The 19,352-nt window shown below is 55.8% G+C and overlaps 3 protein-coding genes across 4 annotated transcripts in view; 1 reads left to right on the top strand and 2 right to left on the bottom strand.

Annotated features, from left to right (window-relative positions):
* CFDP1 (craniofacial development protein 1) overlaps nt 1–3,728 on the bottom strand; it is a 67,079-nt gene extending 63,351 nt beyond the window's left edge. The window contains exons 1-4 of the mRNA XM_075040371.1: nt 3,580–3,728; nt 3,383–3,488; nt 2,517–2,745; nt 485–603 (exon numbers count right to left, since the gene is read on the bottom strand). Of these exons, the coding sequence (XP_074896472.1) occupies nt 485–603; nt 2,517–2,745; nt 3,383–3,488; nt 3,580–3,634 (509 nt within the window). The 5' untranslated portion in view covers nt 3,635–3,728. The remainder of the gene's footprint in view (nt 1–484; nt 604–2,516; nt 2,746–3,382; nt 3,489–3,579) is intronic.
* A 346-nt stretch (nt 3,729–4,074) lies between these two features.
* Nucleotides 4,075–8,491, top strand: TMEM170A (transmembrane protein 170A). Its single transcript, XM_075040370.1, has 3 exons — nt 4,075–4,244; nt 4,358–4,528; nt 5,155–8,491. Exons 1-3 carry the CDS (start codon nt 4,118–4,120, stop codon nt 5,283–5,285), a joined length of 429 nt encoding a protein of 142 aa, XP_074896471.1. The 5' UTR covers nt 4,075–4,117; the 3' UTR covers nt 5,286–8,491.
* A 587-nt stretch (nt 8,492–9,078) lies between these two features.
* On the bottom strand, nt 9,079–18,067 carry SLC12A3 (solute carrier family 12 member 3). Of its 2 annotated transcripts, XM_075039389.1 has the most exons (27): nt 17,768–18,067; nt 17,315–17,461; nt 16,993–17,068; nt 16,737–16,832; nt 16,448–16,587; nt 16,122–16,232; nt 15,819–15,930; nt 15,434–15,564; nt 15,088–15,172; nt 14,533–14,687; nt 14,092–14,199; nt 13,712–13,835; nt 13,506–13,607; nt 13,256–13,411; nt 13,079–13,178; nt 12,546–12,657; nt 11,840–11,980; nt 11,555–11,661; nt 11,306–11,388; nt 11,049–11,120; nt 10,921–10,940; nt 10,754–10,826; nt 10,442–10,553; nt 10,051–10,137; nt 9,825–9,960; nt 9,660–9,727; nt 9,079–9,379 (listed from the first exon to the last, which is right to left on the bottom strand). In XM_075039389.1, the coding sequence occupies exons 1-27, from the start codon at nt 18,065–18,067 to the stop codon at nt 9,238–9,240; spliced, it is 3,096 nt and encodes a 1,031-aa protein (XP_074895490.1). In that variant the 3' UTR covers nt 9,079–9,237. The 2 variants fall into 2 exon arrangements, with proteins under 2 accessions (XP_074895490.1, XP_074895489.1); XM_075039388.1 differs by lacking the exon at nt 10,921–10,940 and having other exon boundaries at nt 10,754–10,855.
* Between the last annotated feature and the right edge of the window lie 1,285 nt (nt 18,068–19,352).

Here is a 19,352-nt window from a genome sequence, read left to right as displayed (position 1 = left end):
ACCTCTTACTGTCTGCAGATCTTTGTAGTAGATTGTGAACATCACCAGGGAAAGTGCCAGCAAATATCCTGCCCCCAGCACAGGGCTTGGACTAGACTGAAGGAATAAAATACATTACCATCATCCCTGTGGGGCCATAGGCGGTTCTCTCCTTGTCTCAACATTCACAGAGGCAGTGCCACCGGGAAGCTTTGCCAACCATTTTAAACACTGTCCAGACAGGGAAGCCTAAGTGAATTTACAGGCATATTTTGAAGTTGAGTAAAGACTGAGGTCTGCATATAAGGATACTCTGCAGCCCTCAGGCAGAAAAATCTTGGCCTCATTTTCCTTGAGGTCTCTATGTGCTCATGATAAAAAAAAAGTGTAAAGGAAAAAGGAGAAGATACACCATGCTTCACAGCAGATCTCCAGCCTGCCTGCAGAAGAGCAGCACCCAGCTTGCTGTCAGCCCGCAGTAGACACATTACATCTGCCAGCTTACCTGACTTCCTCACCAGCGAAATCGAACACTTTGGTGATTGTCACTTTTCCTGAATCTTTTGGCTTCTCAGACTCTTTTGGTTTCTCCTGAAGCTTGTTCCCACTCTTCTCTTCTTCACCCTACAAAATACACGAAGGAGAAAGCAAAACAATGCATTTGTGGAGCCAAGCCAAATTATCACTCCAAGGGGCCAAAGACCCAACACAGACCTCAGGTAGGACTGCAATTTAGGTTGGCTGGTCAAAGCAAGTCACCCACAGACAAGAAAAAAGAAACAAACGCCCCTGCCACCAGAAGGAAATTCCCCACTTTGGTTTCAGGCTCTCATTGGAGCTCAAGGATCAAAACAGACCCAAACCAAGAAATGAAATTGTAATTAAGTGTAGGAATGAGCAAGCATACACTGCTGTGGTTCAGAAAGTAAGCAAAAGCCTGAAGACTCAGTTCTCCCAAACTACACACTGCCAGGTGATAAAGCTACCAGAGTAGATTACACAGAAATAGGTTTATTTTTAGTCAAGAATATAGAAGAACACAACCCATCAGCAGGAGAAGCAAGGCCGACGTTCACAGAGAACCCTGACAATATTAAGTTACTTGTCAATAACATCTCTCTATTTTGAGAGGGGAATATCTTTATTAAGCAATTTGTCAACAATGCCTGTTAATTTACCCAGTGACAACTACAGCTTTTAACAGCATACATAAAAAAACTCAGACCCTATAAATAATCAAAACAAAACCCAAAATTCTGGCTCTACATCAACCACACACCAGAGAGATCTTCAAGCAGACAACTTCAGTCCAAATTAAGAAGTCCACAAAGAGAACTGCATCTCTCCATAAATTATTCTAGGCTATGGAAGAACTTTCAGACACCATTCATGTTTTAGCAATCCACTCATAAAAGTACAATTGCTCAGAAGAGAACTTTTCCTCTCTCCTTCTCTCTAATTCTACCTGCAACCATCTCAGCTGTTTGGCCAGTAACTACCGAGGTGGAGAGAAGCAGGAAAGTTCAGATGAAAGGACTCTTCTTCAAAAAGTTGCAAGCAAAGATTACACAACTACACTTGTTCTGCAACCTTCCAACAGTTGTAGAAGGAAGCTTCACACAGCGAGAAGAACTTGCCAGGCAGCACTGAGTCAAGCATCCAGACTTTTGACACAAAATACTTTTTTGGCTGACCGCTAAAAAAAAAAACAAAAACAAACAAAAAAAACCCCCAAAACCCAAACAAAACAAAACCCAATTCTAGCAAGAGAGGGTCAGTTTTGGTACCTTCTTCCCTTTTACCACCTTCAGCATGAAAGGCTTTGGCAAAGCAAATACATGCATTTGGTTTTATTAAGAACCAAATCTTTTTAAATAGGGGATTATGCACAGAATTCTCTCTACAGAAAACCTCTGCAGACAGAGAGCAAGAGCATGTTAATGGGGCTTATAAAGGAAACTAGAGAAAGCTAGATTCATTCTTCTTACAATCTCCATCCCAACATGCAGCCTCTTCCAGACCCCCCTCACTGTACAAGGATAAAAGGCAAGGCACAGAGATGTCAGCACAGCACAGGTCTCTTCTGTTTCCCTACTCGCACACACAGAGTCTCCCCTTTTTTTTTTTTTTTGAGCATCAGGGAAGGCAAAAGCCCTAGGGGAGGCACAAGCCTCAGGGGAGAGCTGTGCCCACAACTACAACTCAGACCAAAGCTCATTGTGCTGCTCCTACATCACAAGGAGAATCCAGGACCAGAAAGAGAAGCCAACAGGGCTCTGTGGGACACTGTGAGATGCTGACAATCAGCTCCAAAAACAACACTGCCAGATCACAGACCTCCGCAGCTGGAAGGAAACCAGCAGCCTATAGTTTGCTCCACAGTGGGGCTCCAGGCTTACAAAACAGATGGGGCAGGAGTAAACCAAGCCTCTTCCCAGCTCTGACTGATACCTGGTACCGGCTAGAACCAGCGCTGTGTGCTCTAAAGCTTAAGGCCCTTCCCATACTCCCCAGGTGAAGGCCCAGGCCCCTGTTACCTTTTTAGTTTGCATCACTTGTGTGGCAGCCACCGCTTTGGGTTTCCGTCCCACATCACTAAGGAAACTGGCCCAAAGAGCATCCTCTTTCTTTTTTTCTTCTTCTTCTCTGTTTCTTTCCACCTGCTCTACATTATCTACTTCCTCCTCTTCCTCCTCTTCATTCTGCTGAGCCTTTTCTTCCTCTTTGTCATCTGGCTCTAGCAAGAGACCTCCTTTCTTCCTCTTCCTGGAAGCAGATGCCAAACAAAACAAAAAAAGAAATACTGAGGTGCTGCAACACTATTCCAGAGCTGAACGGTAAGCATCGGTGAAACAACATGGTATTTTGTATTCTCGCCAAGACATTCTACCTGAAAGGTTCCCCTTAATCTTAGGGGTGAAGCTACTTAATTAAAAGATGACGCTGTTCAGAAAACACAGCGAGACTGAAGCAGGCAGTCCCCATGAAGTGGACTGGCACGTGCGTGCGTGTATCTGTAAGTATATAACGGACTCTGGGGTACTGCAGGAACCACGAGGGGAGGAGAACTTCGCCTGGAGAGGAAACAACCTTAAATAAACTGAACATGTATGGGTTTTTTCTCCCACCGAGAAGTGCATTGCTCTTAAAAAGGCTTACTAAAAGGAAAATAACTAGCTCCTGGGGAGGGTCTTGTAAGCCTGAGGATCTCTGCCTCTGACGCTAAACCAGAACGAAGAACAGCGTTTCTCGTTTCTCAAGCCCTCAGGGCTGCCCCAGGCGGAACGCGCACGGCGGAGGCGGCTCCCAGCCGGGCCGGGCTGAGCTAACGCGGATTCTCCCACCCGAGAGAGGGGATACCGCGTCTGTGCGGAACCGGGGGCGGCTCCGCCCGCGGCCGTACCTGCTGGCGGGGCGGCGGGGGCTCCTCCTACCGCGGGGCGGCCGCGGGCTGTCCGCCGCCTCCTCCCGCACCAGCTCGCTCACGTCGTCCTCGCTGTACTCCGCACCTGCAAGCACAGCCGGTGAGGACCGGGACCAGGACCTTCGCCGCCACTACCACCACCGCTCCCCCCTCCTCCCCAGCCCGCCGCCACTCACCTGAGGGCACGTAGTCCTCGTCCTCGGCCGAGGAGTACTCCTCCGACCCCGACATGGTGCCGGCCCTGCCGCTGCCGCCTCACGCCCGGCGCCGCCGCCGCCGCGGCCGCCTCCTCCTCCTCACGCGCGCCCGCCGCCGCCGCCCAGAGCGTCGCCGCCGGCCCCGAGCGCCCCCTGGCGGGGTGGGAAGCGGCTGCGCCTCTAAGCCGGCGGCGCCGAGCACGGGGAGCAGCGACGAGAGAACAGCCAGCGGGCTAGAGCGCCCTTCCAACCCCGGCCAATGGCGCGCCGAGGGAAGGTGGCTTCCGTTGCTAGGGTGCTCCCGGCGTTCTTTGCGGCCGACAGCCGTTCCCATGGCAGCGCGGGGGTGGGGACGGAGCCCGGCTGCCCCGACGCTCCCTGGCGGGCGGCGGTTGGCGGTAGGCGGGAAGGCCTGCCTGTCACCGCGCGACACCTTCCATTGGCTGAGACGGGCGGAAGGGGGCGGGCGGAAGAGGAGCCGGCCGATGGCGGCGGCGGCGGCGGGGCCGGTGAGGGGATGGAGAGCGGTGAGCCGGGCGGCGGCGGCGGCGGGGGGCTCCTGCAGCAGATCCTCAGCCTCCGCCTGGTGCCTCGCGTGGGAAACGGCACCACCACCTACTCCAGCCCGCTCTCCACCTTCCCAGGTACCCCCCCCCCGCTGCGGGGCCTGCTCCGAGCGGGGCCGTCCCACCGCCTCCGCCGGCCTCGCTGGGGGCCTGCGGGCCCCGAGCCTGCCTGACGGCCGTTCTCTCCACAGAGATGTGGTACGGCGTCTTCCTGTGGGCCCTCGTATCCTCCCTCTCCTTCCACGTCCCGGCAGCTTTGCTAGCGCTCTTCACGCTCAGGCATCACAAGTACGGCAGGTTCATGTCCGTGAGCCTCCTGCTGATGGGCATCGTGGGACCCATTACCGCCGGCATCCTAACAAGTACGGTAGAGGCTCGAAAATACCGAGCGGGTGGCTCCATAGTGATCAGAGGTTGCCTTCAGGAGCGCATCAAACCGCGGCATTCCTCAGAGTAGAGAGGAGATGAATGTTTTGGCTATGTTTCCCCCCTTGCCCCACGTTTGAAAGAGTTGGACTATCCCACCTATCGAACCCTTTGTAAGGGGTACCAAACGTGCCCATCAGGTGCAGAGCCAGGTGGGCTTTCAGGTTTCTGAGCACTCGGAGAAAAAATACTTACGGGTTTGGTGTCTGTGCCCAGAACTGGGTAATATTTGTGGCTTGTGGGCTGTGGTGCAGAGGATCATGTGACGAGAGAATGTCCAAAGCCGCCCCAACCTCCACACCTTCTAGAGGCCTCAGCAGAGTTTCACCACCAATTTACACACTGCCACCAGCACGCCTTGGTTAGTGGCTGAGGTTTGCCACGATAAATCATTTCTGCCATCTGGTGCACAGGGGTTCAGGGCCCTCTCTCACAGACCCCCGTGTTCTCTGCCCCAGTCTCACATCCTCTGAGACTTTCCCCTTCATCCCTGTGGTACAACAGCATGTGTCTCACGTGCGCTGTCACGCATTCATGTTTTGGCTTTTTCCCTTCTCCACAGGTGCTGCCATTGCTGGAGTTTACAGAGCTGCGGGGAAAAAAATGATTCCCTTTGAAGCCCTCATTTTTGGAGTGGGCCAGACATTCTGCGTGGTGGTGGTTTCGTTTCTACGGATTTTAGCCACTCTCTAGCTCTTCTTCAGATGCTAGAGATCACAAATCGAAGGAAGAGCAAAGGAGCTGCCCCCTGCGCCGTCTCTGAAACAAACCACGAAGGAGCACAACTCGAGGCGTGCCTCGGTGTGTGCTTTCTCCACTGGTTAAAGGATACGTGAGGGCCTGCTCCTGCCTCCAGCATGGCAGGAAATTAAGCTAAAAATTGTGAATTTTGTTACTTTTTGGTAACATTAAGTGCCAAGTGAAACTTTAGTTCTCTGGAGGATAGGAAAAGGGCTTCCAGAGGAGGAGGCCCACATACCTTTTACCAGTGATGAATTCTTGCAACAGGACGTAACTAAGATGTGACACTGGCTGTTCTGGGGTAGAAGCAGTACTATAGAGTGATGTGATGTCTTCGGAGCTCACTTAATGCTTTGACCTCTTGCTGCTTTGTTTGCAGGGAACCTGAAGCTCTTTTAATGTGATTTTTTTAAATGAGAAATTTAATTTGTTTTCTTCCTAGTCCCAACTTCCTAGTACCATGTCTTGGTCACAGTGAATTTGGGAGCAGCAAAAGGAAAAATCATTTTAGACAGATGACAGTGAAAATTTGCGACCAAGAGCTGTGACTATGAATGCTGCAGCAGGGGAAATAACCGGCATAAAAAGGATCGCTATTTTTGTGAATTTTATTATGGTAAAGCTCTTCTGGCACTGTGTACCTTCTGCCTGAGAGGCAAAGCACAGCTGAACGGGCGCTACGTCCTGCTGCCCATGCTAGAAATCCCAGGGCACATGTGTGAGCGTGTGCTGTTGCTTCTCAGGCTCTGAAGGAGACTCGTATTTTTAAACTTCTCCTTTTACTTGCTGATCATGTTTACATTGGCATGGCGAAATTGGTTTTTTTCACTGATATGTAAACATCGCTGGCCAGCTTATATAAAATTCAGCATGCTGCTGCTTCGGTGACTGCGCTGGTGAGAACCGCGCAGCTGGCACTGGGTTGTTGTGACTTGGGGCTTGCTGGGTGCAGAGGTGGGGAGCGCGCCGTGTTTTCGGCATCCAGCCCACAGTGTGCCAGTGGGTGGGATGCCTGTGAGGTCCCGGGAGGAGGCCTGGGTGATGCCCATCTCCATCAGGGACAAGCCGTGTGAACACAACCCCGAACCAACCCCTACCAGCAGGCAGTATGGTCTTTCCTAATGAATTGTTTTAGTTTGTTTTGTTTTAAGTGACTTTTAACTAACTCATACCTGCCCTTTTGCCTGGAGGCATGCCACACGGCCGGTGCTCTCGGGTAGTTAGCTGGGCGCTTTCTGGGGGCTTGGTCTTTTGGGGCTCTTGGGGAAGCTGAGGTTGAATCCCAAGGATGTGGCTGGGCAGTGTAGCCAGCCCTGTGGCTTTGCTGAGGTCCTTGTTTGTTTATTACCAGCTGACATGCCAAGGGAAGGCACTGCCTATGTCCAGCCTCCCAGGACACACATCCCATCTGTGTTTTTGCTGAACTCGTTCGGTTTCCAAACCAGCTCGCCTTTTGTATCTGCAATATTTTGTAAGGCCAGTTAGCCGCCATGAACCCCGTGTCCTCTGTGCTGAAACAACCCTCAACAGGGCACTGAGTTGATCATGAAAGTGAATTTCTCTCTATGTACTAACTACTCCAGAGTGGTCTGTTGACAGCTGATGGCGAGAGGTGTTTTACAGGAGCTACTTACAGAGATTACTCTAAATTTTAGCCCATGTTAATTTGGGGAATAAAGCTGTGCATTTTAGGAAGGACTTTAATGTGAATCCTTCTCCTTAGGTGGGTGAGGTCCAAGCGGTGTAACATGTACTAAACCCTGGATCTTCGGAGTGCCCTGTGTGCTGTGCTGCTTATAGAGAGCCAGTGTTCTACCGCGGCATTCCCCGGGGGAAGGTTGGGCTGCTCCTTCCCTCTTTGCTTCTGCCCCCAGTGAAAAAGCAGGAATAATGATCTCTCTAGATGTCTTTCCCGCTTCCCACTTCTTATTTCAAATGGCTGCATACACAGCGCGTGTCAGGAGTGCCTGGTTTAATTCATGTGAATTATTCTGCATTTTCCTGGATGGATTAAAAGTCTCTCATGGGACTTTTAGACTGGGAAGGTCTGGCCTTACCTTTCAGGTGACGCTAGAAACCAGTGTCCTGGGCCCTGCTGTGCTCCCCTTTCCCCCTGCCCCAGTCACCCCTCAGTAGCAAGGACTAAGCTGATTGCAACTGGGAAAGCACTTTATCAGTGTGCCACGTGCTATGGCACGAGGATGATTCCTCTGCAGTAATGGGGCTGGGGCATGCAGGACACAAATCCGGGCTGTTAAGAGCTCAGAACAAATGAAAAAACATTGCTCAATAAAATCACTTGGTGCTGGACGAACTGAAAACATCCTGTTTTCTACCCATTGTGATCTCCCAAAGTCTGTTTTGAGGCGGCGGTCTGCTTCACTTGAAGAGTTGGCAGCTTGGCCACTGTTTGGAAGTCAAGTCGTTGAAGCCGGTGGTGCTTCTGTGCCCAGGTGCTGTAAAATTTTCAGGGAGTTCTTGCATAAAAGGTGAACAATCAGCTGCTGACTTGTCTTGACAGGTATTAGTGCTGGGGACAAGTTATTTGTGTCACCTTGGTACTCGCAGAGCATCCTCCGCTCCCCTGGCTGCCTTCCTGACCTCCCTCTCCAGTAAAACCGGATCCAAATGGGAAGGAGGAGTAGTCTTGAGTTGATGCACCAGATCGGTCACTGCCAGAAGTTTCCTCCCCTCTCACTGCATCGGTTTGGTCTTCCCTTTGTGTTTCTTATCCTGAGTGAGGCGAGCAGAGGAATCCTTTCAGATTTCAGTGAGCGTCGGTAGACTTTGCTCAGCCAAACTTGCCAAAAGCTGCAAAGAGCTTGCAAAAATGTAAATGCTGAGGTGTCCCAGGCTGGGCAGTGCTGTGAACCCCTGGCTGGGGAGGCCAGCCAGGAGTGTCAGTCAAGGAAACACCTTGCAGAGAAGCCGCCTGCCCTGGAGAAATGTCCTTGCTTGAGCTGAGACTCGTGGCACTGCTTTCTGTGTGCGAACTTCCTCTGTGCTGGGCTGATTTAGATACCGCCCAACATCCTATCTATCTAGCTAGCGACCACGGCTGTCGTGAACAAATCTTTGTATGATAGAAAACTCTGTAAATTTTATTTTTCTACTGACACTTCTAATCCTGGTGGTGATTATCAGTAAATTCTGTAACGATCAAGATGAACGAAGTTGTGTGTTCCTCCTGCAGCACGACAAGAGGGCCTGGGTTCTGCTTTTAGAAATGAGCCTTGCTCCTGCCTCTTACAGGTCAGGTTTCTCTTGCCCAGGGCCACCTGGACCAGGAAATGTCCTGGTTCTGGTGGTTAATTTTGTCTCCGTTTGGAGCTGGACCCATGCCTGCAGCCAGGCACCGCAGCCCAAGATGACATCTCGCTGCTGCTTGGCTACTGGGGACGGACTCAGCCTATTTCGCGGCTGGGAGTCCCCGTCCCTGAGCAGCCATACAGGGTCCCCACAGCCCCTGGGCTTGATGCTGACCCGCTCCTGTCCCCCTGGGGCAGTTCTCACCCTGGGACAGTGGCTTTGCCAAGGCCATGGGTCAGTCCCTGCACATTGCTTGGGCTCTGCTGGGGGACCAGGCATGAGGGTCCCACTGTCCCCTTGCTGCTCTCAGGATGGTGCCCCACACCTCACCTGCATGGCTGTGGCTAAGCCCGGGGCCGGAGTGATGCCTGCACTATGGGACCTGCGTTATTTTATATCCATATTCAACCTACAAAGACCAAGATCAGCAAAACAAGTCTTTGTAAGAGGGTGGCAGCTGTGTGTGGTGGACATTTCCCGAGAGCTAGTGACCACCTGCCTTCGCTGCTCCCCCAGAGCCCTCAAGCGAGCATGCTCTGAGATCAAAACTGGCCTGAAAAATTCACATCCTGAGTCAGCAGGGATCCAGGAACTTTTATTGGCAGTAAAAGGTCAGCACGTTCTCTTGGTTTCCTCGGGTGAGGATGACGGGGGGTCTCAGGTCCTGTGAGAGGGTCTCGAGCCAGGCCATGTAGAGGGAGCTGGGGCAGCGACCCTTCCTGCCGATGGGCAGTGTGCTGCAGTGGCAGCAAGGGGCCAGGTGAGCCAAGCTCCATCCTTAACCCTTCTCTCAATCCAGTGCTAATTTTGAGGTAATTTCCCTAAAAAGGGGCAACACCATGTCCTCCCCCCCCGCCCCCCCATTAAGACTTGGACTGGACCCCTTGGTGCCTTCCGAGGGCTTTTCACTGCGGTGCGGCACCGTCCCAGGATCTCCCCATGCTGGGGGGAGTGAACATTCAGAGGGACTGTTTCCATGGGGCAAGAAACGGGCGTGAGGACATTGCTGGCACCTACATGGCTATGAGCGCCGCGTCCCGTGAGTAATCCAGCAAAATCTCATTCAGCCTCACTTGTCGGAGCGTCTGTGGAGCAAAGAGTGTTGACAAATGCAAAATAATTGTTGCCAAAAAGACTGAATTTTGTCTCAAAAGCAGGAGACCCCCCTGGCACTGGTGGTACCTTGGCTCTGTTTTTGTCAACCTCCTCATCAGAAATCTTCCAGGGACAGTCCTGCCTCATCTCGTTCACCGTGGCCTCATCTTTGAAGCCGTCATTTAGTCTGAAGGGAGCGATCAGGTCATCGAACCTCTTGATGCTGCAAGACACGCAGATGGTGCTGGGGAAGGGGGTCTGGGTGGGTTTGGGGGTGCTGGGGGAGGGGGAGGAAGGGGACGGGGGTGGTTACTGCTCTGGCCGGGGTTTCTGGTTGATGTCAGGGAGGATGTGGACCTCGTGGAAGCCGAGGCGGAACTTGCTCAGCAGAGAGACGATCCTACCAGAGGTAAATTGACACATTTTTTTCCAAAAATTGCACAGCCGCCCTGGCAGGGAGCTGCCCTGGCAGAAACCCCCGCCACCATCCTCAGTTTGCACTTGTTTTTTTCCCACTCCAAAATCCCATTGATTTTTGGAGGAGTGAGGCAAAGCAGCCAGGTCGGAGCCCACAGATCCCATTATGGCAAAGTCTGGGGGGCTTGGGGCGGGGAGGCAGCTCCTGCCACCCACCCATGGGGAGAGCAGCGGTGGCCACGTGGCTAAGAGGGACTGCGGGGGTGTGAGTGGCTGCCAGCACTTACGCCTTCCTCTCCTCATCCATCCTGTTGATCTGCCCGCCGACAAACACCCGGATTTTGCACTTTCCCCACCGCTTCTTGCGCCCCAGGAGGTAGGGGATGAGCAGCGTGAGACCTGTCCCCAAAACACCCGATGGGAGACGTGGCGGCGGCAACCCCATGGGCTCGCCAGTGCTTTCTTGACCCCAGATGCCAGGGATGCCCTGGCACCATTCGGCAAGGACTGATCCCTCCTGGGCACCGTGATGGAGGTCCTGGGTTCACATTATCTGGACAGATGGACGGTGAAGAGCTGCAGCCAAAGGTGAGGGTTACCTCCATCATCGAAGAGCCAATAAATGTCGATGGTCTTCTTGCCCTGCTCGCTCTGGAAGATGGTGCTTGCCTGCTGCTCGCCGGCCAAGGTGGTGGGGTCCACTGCCGGGGCAAGAAGGTCCTGGTGTCAATGCGGGGCACTGCTGGCCACAGATTAAAGGCACCACTTCCTCCTGGTCCTGCAGCCCTGCTCCCCGTTGCTGCTTGAAACCCACACCCCCGCCTGCAAACCTGGCTCCCCGAAAATAATCCTCAGAGCTGGGAATGCTCCGGGTGGACCGAAGACAGGACCAACCTGTGCCTGGGGCTGCTCTGCCACCAGTGCCATTCTCCTCAGGGTGCTCTGCTGCCTCGAATGTGGGGTTAACTGGGGAGGGAGGGGAAGAGCACGGGCAGCTGGGCAGCACCCTGCTGTCCCCATGCCCTTCGGTCCCAGCCCAGGAATGATGTCCCCCCAGGACTGTGACCTTCACCTGGGGACACGGTGCCAGCTGGCATGTCCTACAGCTCCGGCACATCTCTGAGCATCTTCAGCTGCCCAAAACCGCTTACCGTGAGCCTGCATCACTCGGGAAACATTCAGCCCTTCCTTCATTCTCATTAAGCACATGCCATACTTGAAATCGAAGGCATCGCTGGAAGGAGGGAGGAGAAGGCAGTTAACGGTGGCCAGCTCGTGTTGGGCAGCACTGCCAGCCCGGCTGGACCCTGCGCACGTGGCCACAGTGTCCCTGCACCCAACTGCGGGGCCACTGCCGGGTGCTGGCATCCCCGCGGGGCAGAGGAGCCGCATGGCCGTACTGCAGGATGCCCACGTAGTCCTCCAGGCTCTGTGGGGACGCTGTCTGCCAGTTCCTCTTGTAGCCCAGCACCAGGATGTTGGGTCTCATCTTCCCGAGGCCGGCAGCCTACGGATAGATGTCCCTATGAGACCCCTCTGCAGGGACAGACAGACACAGATGGTGTCAGTCCACCGGAGAGCGACGCAAACGGGGATGCCTGGAGGTCAGGGAGGGGGGTCAGAGCCTCCTGAGCCATGATGGAAGGGGAGGGATCCTGATGGTCAATGGCCAAGGATGGCTCTACCTGGATGAGCATTTGGACGCCGCTTCTCAGATCCTCGGCCACCACATCCGTGTAGAAAGCCTTGATCTTCCTCTTCATAAGCCACTTGGTGTGGCCATCTGCTGTCAGCCGGGACTCCGGCATCTTCTGCTTCCGCGGTCCCTGAGGGGACAGGGGCAGGGGCTCAGGCACAGGCAGCCCCTTCCAGCTGGTGGTCTCGCCACCGAGGACCTCCGGCTCCTCTCTTCCCAAATCATTGGCAAGACCTGGATGTAACCACTGCACACATGGGAGTTTGCAATCACAGCAAGAAAACCAGTGAATTTTGGGAGTCAACAGCCAACACACACGATGCCAGCAGTCCCATGGCTGTGGATGAGCTGGCATTTGCTGCACCGCATGTTCCCAGTTGCCCTTGAGGCTTCAGGGCTGCAGGACCACCCAGGGTTGAGCAACCACCTCGTCCTACTGCATCTTTGCTTTGGCAATTAATTGGCAAGAGGAAGCTATTAGCCCACAGGGACATCCTGGTTCTTCATAAATATTGCTTAACAAGCTGGAGAGCCTTCCAGACAAAACATTTCATCATCTGGTGGCACATAAATGGGCACATTTCAATCCCCACCCCGTGAGCCCACCAGGACACATCTGGATTTCCCAGCCCACTGCCCACGGGTGGCTGGAGCCCCCAGGACAAGGAACCAGCCAGCTTTTGTAGGTGACTCACGATCAGCACATTGCCACAGAGCATCAGGCTGAGGTTCTTGGTGAAGGTCCCCACGAAGTCCACCAGGGCTGGGCGGAAATTTGGAGGGCCAGTCAGCACCAGGCACTGCGGTCTGCAGGTAGGGAGAGAAGAGGGGGCACAGGCTGGTACTTTGGAGGCACCGAGCCTCTCTGGAACGTGTCTCTTCTCCCATGCCTGGCCAGAGGCAACTATAGGGACCATCTTTAGGATGAGACAAAATCATGCGGCTGATCGTCCAGCCTCACTCTTTGATCTTTTTATATCAGATGAGACCAACACATCTGCATCTGCCTGGCATGGGGAAGGCAAGGTTTGCTCTGCTTTCCACCTCTGCCCACACAGCAAAGACGTCGGATTTTGGAGACAGCCACATTTTGATGGGGCTCCCAGTTCCTGAGGTTGGTGGTGAGGACATGGCCATGGGCATGAAGCCATCCTGAGTTTGCTGGCGGCAGCGGCTGGCTCTGCATCCCCCTCCCTCTGTGCCCAGCACCACGCTGAGCCGCCCTTGCCTGTAGTTCTTGATGTGATCGTCCACTTCGCTCAGCCCCACCGAGTAGTTCAGGGCCATGTTGTATGAGCCGGCTTGCATGGAGGAACCCCAGTTGACATCTATGTGGGGAAGATGGATTAGCAACAGGTCCAGACACCTCCTGGGGCATCACTGGGGCCAGGTTACCGCCACACACCCGGCTTTTTGTAGAGGACGTATCCCAGGAGGAAGATGACAATGCCGAAGGCAATGAGGGCCGCCCACCATGTCAGCAAGAACATGATCACCACTGAGACAGCGGCTCCAAAGAGCGCAGCCCACTTGCTGTAATACCGAAAGGAGGGTCGCCAGCCTGCACAAAAACACACACAGCGGCCGCTGCCGGGACGGGGAGCCAGACGGGAAGCCGCCCGCTGCATGGCACTGCACAGCGCGGCACAGCCCACCTGGAGAGTTGGTGATGGAGGCGTGAAAGCAGCTGAAGTTGATGAGGGCGTAGGAGCAGAGGAAGAAGTTGGAGATGATGGGGGCAATGGCGTTGAGCTCAGCTGCGGGGAGGAGGAGGAGGAGGAGAGTGAGCTGTCGGCAGCGGGGACCGAGCCACGTGGCTGATGGCAGGCACTAGGAGGGTGCCAGGGTGGCAAGCACCTACCGATGAGGATGAAGCCGACGGCGATGATATAGGTGAGCATGTAGCCGCGGATGGGCTCGCTGTTCCTCCCATAGCCCTTCCCGAAGAAGCCTATAAGAGGGTAGAGCTGGTCCTTGCAGAGACACTGTGGGGAGAGACGAGTTGGGGACAGTGGGCTTCACCGGGGACGTGGAATGGCAGTGCTGTGGTGGCTCTTGCACCCATGACAGCAAGGGCTGAACTGGCCTCGTGCCTTCACCGATGGCAGCAGCATCCTCATTCCGGAGCTGCTCATGGCCGCAAAGCCCGGCAGTGCTGAGTGCACACCCAGGAGCATCGCCTGCTCTCACTGCCGGGCTCAGGGATGGGAGCTGGGGGACGTGGACGCACCACCTTCTCACCTGGAAGACTTTGGGCGCTGAGACGAGGCAGGCCAGTGCTGAGGAGAGAGTAGCGCCAAAGATCCCGGCCGTGATGAGGGGGCCGAATCCAGACACCATGCTCATGCTCTGCCCGAAAACCAGGCGGTCAGGAACCCCGGCACCCCCAGCGCATCAACCTCCACCCTGGCCCTAAGGGATTTCCAGCCCCCGGGCCCCATCCTGCTGCCCTCAGTGTTTTTCCATCAACATTATCCAGGCGGCAAAGCTCAGCCACGTCCAAAAGCCCGAGGAAGAAGCGCTTCCTGGTGCATCCCCGTCACATGGGTGCTTTAACAGCATGGGTGCCTCCCCGGATGCTGGGGGGATGCCGGGCATGGGGCTGCCCCGGGAAACCCATCCCTTGCAGCACAAACCCGGCCAGGAGCAGGGACCCGGGTGGGCAATGGCCCCGAGCAGCACCTGGTAGTAGTTGCTGAGCCCGTATCGGCAGCTCTGCCGCTGGGCGCAGGCGGTGAAGTTCCAGCCGAAGCTGCAGGCCAGTCCCTCGCAGCCCGGTGAGCCCACTGCCACGCTGTCGTTCAGGCTGCCCGAGGCATCCCGGACCACGCAGGCACCTGGGGGGGGGCAGGCAGCACCCACTCAGTGCCTGCTCGCCTTCTGCACACATGCCATCCCCACAGCCCCGTGGCACGGCTGGAGCGGGGCTGGCATCTCTCTGCGGTTTCACGCAAACCAGCCCCATGTCCCTTTGTCTGCGACGTCCCCCAAATCCCTGCCGTGGGACTGCCCCACTGCACGATGGCTATGAGCAATGCCATGAGCTGCGTTGCCCACCCAGAAGGACTTTGGTCCCCCAGTGGGGGCAGGAATGAGGTCTGGCACCTGCGGCACTCGCCCTGGGGTATCAGTGCTGGCGTCCACGGCTTGCTCTTGGCTCCCACCACCTGCATTCTCCCAGGCCACCCATTTTGGCAGGGAAGTCCTACCCAGCTCACCCAAGGACGTGCCGCTTACCGATTGTAGCAGAAAGCACCAGGTAAGACACGGTGGTCCAGAAGATGGCCATCAAGGTGCCCTTGGGGATGGCCACGGCGGGATCCTGCCCGAGGGAGTCACAGAGAGATGTAAGAGAGCTTTCCAGCAGCACCGCTAAAATAGCATTTTAATTGTGGCTGCTATACAAGAGGAATTTTAATTAATTGCAACACAAAGCCGCAGAGCATGTCCTGGCTGAGCCTTCCCCAAAGTTCCCAGAAGAAATAAAACAGTGTCTAAAAGTTGGTTCAAAACCAAAGCCCCAGGGAAAATGGGGCTTCAGCCCTGAGAAACACCAGCTCAGTCAGCAACAGTCAAAACTCACCTTCAGGTCACCTGAAATGTTGGCCCCAGCCAAGATGCCGGTTGCAGATGGGAAGAAAATGGAAAACAAGCCAAAGAATGAGCCCTCGGGTCCACGCCAGTTGGGCACGAAGTTCTGGGCAAAGATGTCGGCTGGGAAGGAAGCAGAGGAGAAGCATTTGGGGCCTCCCAACTGCCTTTCTCCTGGCTGAAGCATCTTAGTGCTGGATGGAGGCACACCACCGATGGTAGGTAACCCATGGGAGGAAGACACCATGCTTTTAATGACATCTCTCAGTGAGGAGCACTTTCCCATAGCAAACTTCTCCCCCAACAGCAGCAAAGAGCCGGCCTCCAGCTATGTGCTTGGACCTGTTGAGCGTAACGCCAACCCATCACGGACCCACCTCGGTAGCTGAAGAAGCCCTTTGCTTGCTTCTCGGCAGTGGCTGGGATTACAGTCCCCACCAGGTAATTTATGAAGGAAACCAAGATGACCAGGAAAAACAGTATCTGTGCCTGCCAGACCAGAAAGGACTAGCTGAGGGATCAGGGTTTGGGTGCCGAGAAGGTGAAAAACTCATTAGGAGAAACCCTTGGCTGTTTTCAGAGAGCTACGGGCATCCTCCGCTCCTCAGATGCCTGGTGGGCAGCGGGGATGGCTCTTACCGGCCTGAGGGAATAAGATGAGTGGAAGAAGTGAGCGTTACCTTGGCCTCCCACTCCATGCCGGCCAGGGAGATGCCCAGCAGCACTGTCACGGTGACAACGCCAATGATGCGGATGTCATTGGTGGGGTCCACGATGAGGGAGTTGTGCTCCTGAGGAGGGGGAACCGTCCACGACACAGAAATAACTCTTTCCCTTACCAAACCACCAGGATTGCCACGAGTTTTAGCAGCTAGTGGTTGATTATCCGTGGCCCGACATTAACACAAATGTTGATAATTAACGCAGCTTAGCTTGTGCGGGGAGGAGGTGGGAATGGAGGAGATGGAGGGGACGGGACCTGGAGGACACAGAGCTGCTTTCTTACCTGCAGCAGGTCCCGGACAGTTTCGGCGAAGCCCACCGTGTGCATGGCTACGGCCACCGCGTTCGCGAAGGCGAAGATCAGCCCGATGGAGCCACCCAGCTCTGGCCCGAGGCTCCGCGAGATGAGGAAGTAGGTGCCCCCTGAGGGGGTGGGAACACCCCGTGGGGTTAACTGCCTCCCCCACAAGTTTTCAGGGGTCCCCCTGCACCTCACAGCCCGTGCCAGGGCTTCATGTCCACAGGGCAGCCGCGGGGTGAAGACCCCCCGGGGTGGCCGGGGGCCGTGCTACCTGACTTCACTTTGCCGTTGGTGGATATGGCGGAGATGGACAAGCCAGTGATGGTGGTCACTGTCACGGACATCAGGATGATGAGCCACGTCAGGGCTGCAGGGAGATGGCACCGCTTCATTCCTGCATCCCTCCTCAGCCCCATAGACCCCCCCGCATCACCCCACACTCAATGCTGCCGGCATCCCCCCTCCCCAGGTGTTTTGGGCCACTGGTGTTGCCATCCTGCCTGCCCACTATGTGCCATGGCACCCACCAATTCCCGCCTGGGCGGTGATCCAGGGCAAGCGCAGGTAGAGGATGACTCCCCAGATGTTCAGCATGCAGCGAATCTGGGGGGACAGAGAGGGGGACCTGCCCTCAGCGTGTGGGCACCTGGGGACAGCCGGGGGCACGCCGGCTTTCCTGCCCCTCTGAGCTAAAACCAACCCGCCAAGGAGAACTAGGAATTATTCAGAGCACAGACACTTGCAAAAAAAAAAAAAAAAAATTAGGAAAAATGCAATGACGAGGGGCAAATGCTCGGGGGCAGGGGGGGAAGGCAGGAGGATGCTCCCCGTGGGACAAGTCGCACTCACCATCACGCCCTTCACCCATCCGAAGCGGACAGGCTCTGGCACAGGGGCTCTGCCCGGCTCCCCCGCTGCCTCCTCCGGCCCGGCCTCCGGCAGGCCGTTGCTCCGCTGCGGGTCGGACACCGGCACATGGAGGCGGCCTGGGTCAGGCTGCGGGGACAAGGGGAAGGTAGATGAGGGCAGACAGGGCTGGAGGCAGCCAGCCACCCCCGGGGGTGTGTGTGTGTGTGTGTGTGTGCAGGCAAGGGGAGAGCTCTGGCTGAGCACACAGCTGGAAACAGCTGGGTTATCCCTCTGGCTTCTGGGACCTTCCCGCGGATACGCACATCAGCGCGGCACCAGTTACGGCACCAAGAAGCAGGAGACAAAGTGCCACGCCACAGACACATCGCAGGGACCAGTGGCACGGCCAGGGGATGCTGGAGACGCCAGTGGCACAGCCGAGCCCCACCTTACCTTGAGGATGGAGTGCAGGTCCGCCAGCGAGGGCCTGCCCTTGCCGGCGTCGCCCACCCCCTTGCTGTTGGCATAGTGCTCGTAGGCGGGCACCACGTCCACTGTGTTGTAGCCGAAGGTCCTGGTGCAGAGGGTGCTGCCGGACAGGTGGGTGGGCTGGGCGCTGTCGCAGCCGGTCCCCTCGGTGGGCGCGTAGGGACCCCGGCCACCCTCCTCCATGCCCAGGAGGGTGCTGATGGTGAAGCGGCCGCTGCAGCGGGCCAGGGCAGTGGGCAGCTCCGGGACGGGCAGCTCAGCCATCGCCTCTGCCCAGGTCGCTGCGGGGCGAGGGACAGGGTGGAGAGGGGCTCGCCTGCTTTATACGCAGCAAAACCGGAGCGAGGCAACCGGCACCCACCCACCGCCATTGCTAATGGGGGAAAGGAATTGGCTTGAACCACCCTGAGCTGGTCAGGGGGAAAAAAATAGCTGGAAGGGATATCAAAACCGCTGTAATCGGTATCGCTGCCTCCCAGCGCTTGATGGGGGCGGCGATAACAGATTTGAGATTAAGTCCCAAGGACAGATCGGCAGAGAAATGCAGCGCTGAGTTTGCCTCCGGCTCCAACCCGGGAACATTCAGTTCCCACCGGGATTTATTATGGAAAATGGGACCAAGACTCCCACGCACCCTCGCCTTCCCTGGGATACTGCCCCAGACCTGGCAGATCTTGTAAATCATCTGAGTTGCTGCCTGGGGCACTGAGCTGTGCCAGCCACAGGGAGGGAAACGGCCCCTTTATCTCATGGTGAAACCAGGGGAAAGGGGGGGAGTTTGACATCGAGGGATGGAAGGGATGTCCCTGCTGGGACTTGGATGCCAGGGGGCTGGGAAGGGGGCTGGAGAGGCCGGGGGACATGGAGTGGTGGCAGCCACAGTCCCTCCAGGATTGCCCAGGGCTGGGAGCTGGCAGCTCTCCGGTGCCAGGCAGCAGAGACAGCCCACAGTCCTAGAGCCCCATTCCCCTCCCAACCCCAGGGAGGGGGAACTGCTGAGCACCCAGGGTTCAAAACTCCCCCAAATCCCATCCCTGATTTAATAATCCACTTAAACCCTTCCCCACGTCACATAAAACAGAAGCTGAGGCCGCACTGCCGCTCGGTATTCAGCCTACAGCCACCAGCAGGCGAGGACAGGGGGAGGGACAGGCATCTTTTATACCTCTGCAGCCTGGTGTCACATGCGCTCTTAAGAGCAGTTACAGATAAGATCGCCGAAGACAGCAGGCAATAAAATTTGAGGGCAGCACCAGAGCCCATTTGAATTTCAGCCCCCTGTGCTTTGCAAGTTAATGGAAAATTCGGGCCGCCTGCCCTGCTGCCTCTGGCTGTCTTTTGCATTCACACACAAATTTTAACCTGCTTTTTGAGGACTTGCCACAGCCCCGTTGTATTGTTTGTGCGCGAGCAGATGCCCTCCACAACTGCATAAGCCCCGCACGGGCCAGCACGCACCCGCTTACCCAGGAAGCTGAGGGCAGGCAGCGCTGCCTGCAGCGCTCGCCTGCCTGCATCTGCACAGCTCAGCCCCCCAACACCCGGGCAT

Source organism: Buteo buteo, chromosome 11 (assembly GCF_964188355.1).
Source record: "Buteo buteo chromosome 11, bButBut1.hap1.1, whole genome shotgun sequence".
NCBI classification, from domain to species: Eukaryota; Metazoa; Chordata; class Aves; order Accipitriformes; family Accipitridae; genus Buteo; species Buteo buteo.
The sequence above is the reverse complement of the archived record's forward strand: the minus strand, read 5'-3'. Positions and strand labels throughout refer to the sequence as shown.

Coding starts and splice junctions, on each gene's coding strand:
- SLC12A3 (XM_075039388.1), bottom strand. CDS start 18,067: ATGGCTGAGCTGCCCGTCCCGGAGCTGCCCACTGCCCTGGCCCGCTGC. Junction 15,931..16,121: donor GCATGGAGTGGGAGGCCAAG/GTAACGCTCACT, acceptor CTGGTCTGGCAG/GCACAGATACTGTTTTTCCT. Junction 10,138..10,441: donor ATGGATGAGGAGAGGAAGGC/GTAAGTGCTGGC, acceptor TACCTCTGGTAG/GATCGTCTCTCTGCTGAGCA.
- TMEM170A (XM_075040370.1), top strand. CDS start 4,118: ATGGAGAGCGGTGAGCCGGGCGGCGGCGGCGGCGGGGGGCTCCTGCAG. Junction 4,245..4,357: donor CCCGCTCTCCACCTTCCCAG/GTACCCCCCCCC, acceptor TTCTCTCCACAG/AGATGTGGTACGGCGTCTTC. Junction 4,529..5,154: donor TACCGCCGGCATCCTAACAA/GTACGGTAGAGG, acceptor CCTTCTCCACAG/GTGCTGCCATTGCTGGAGTT.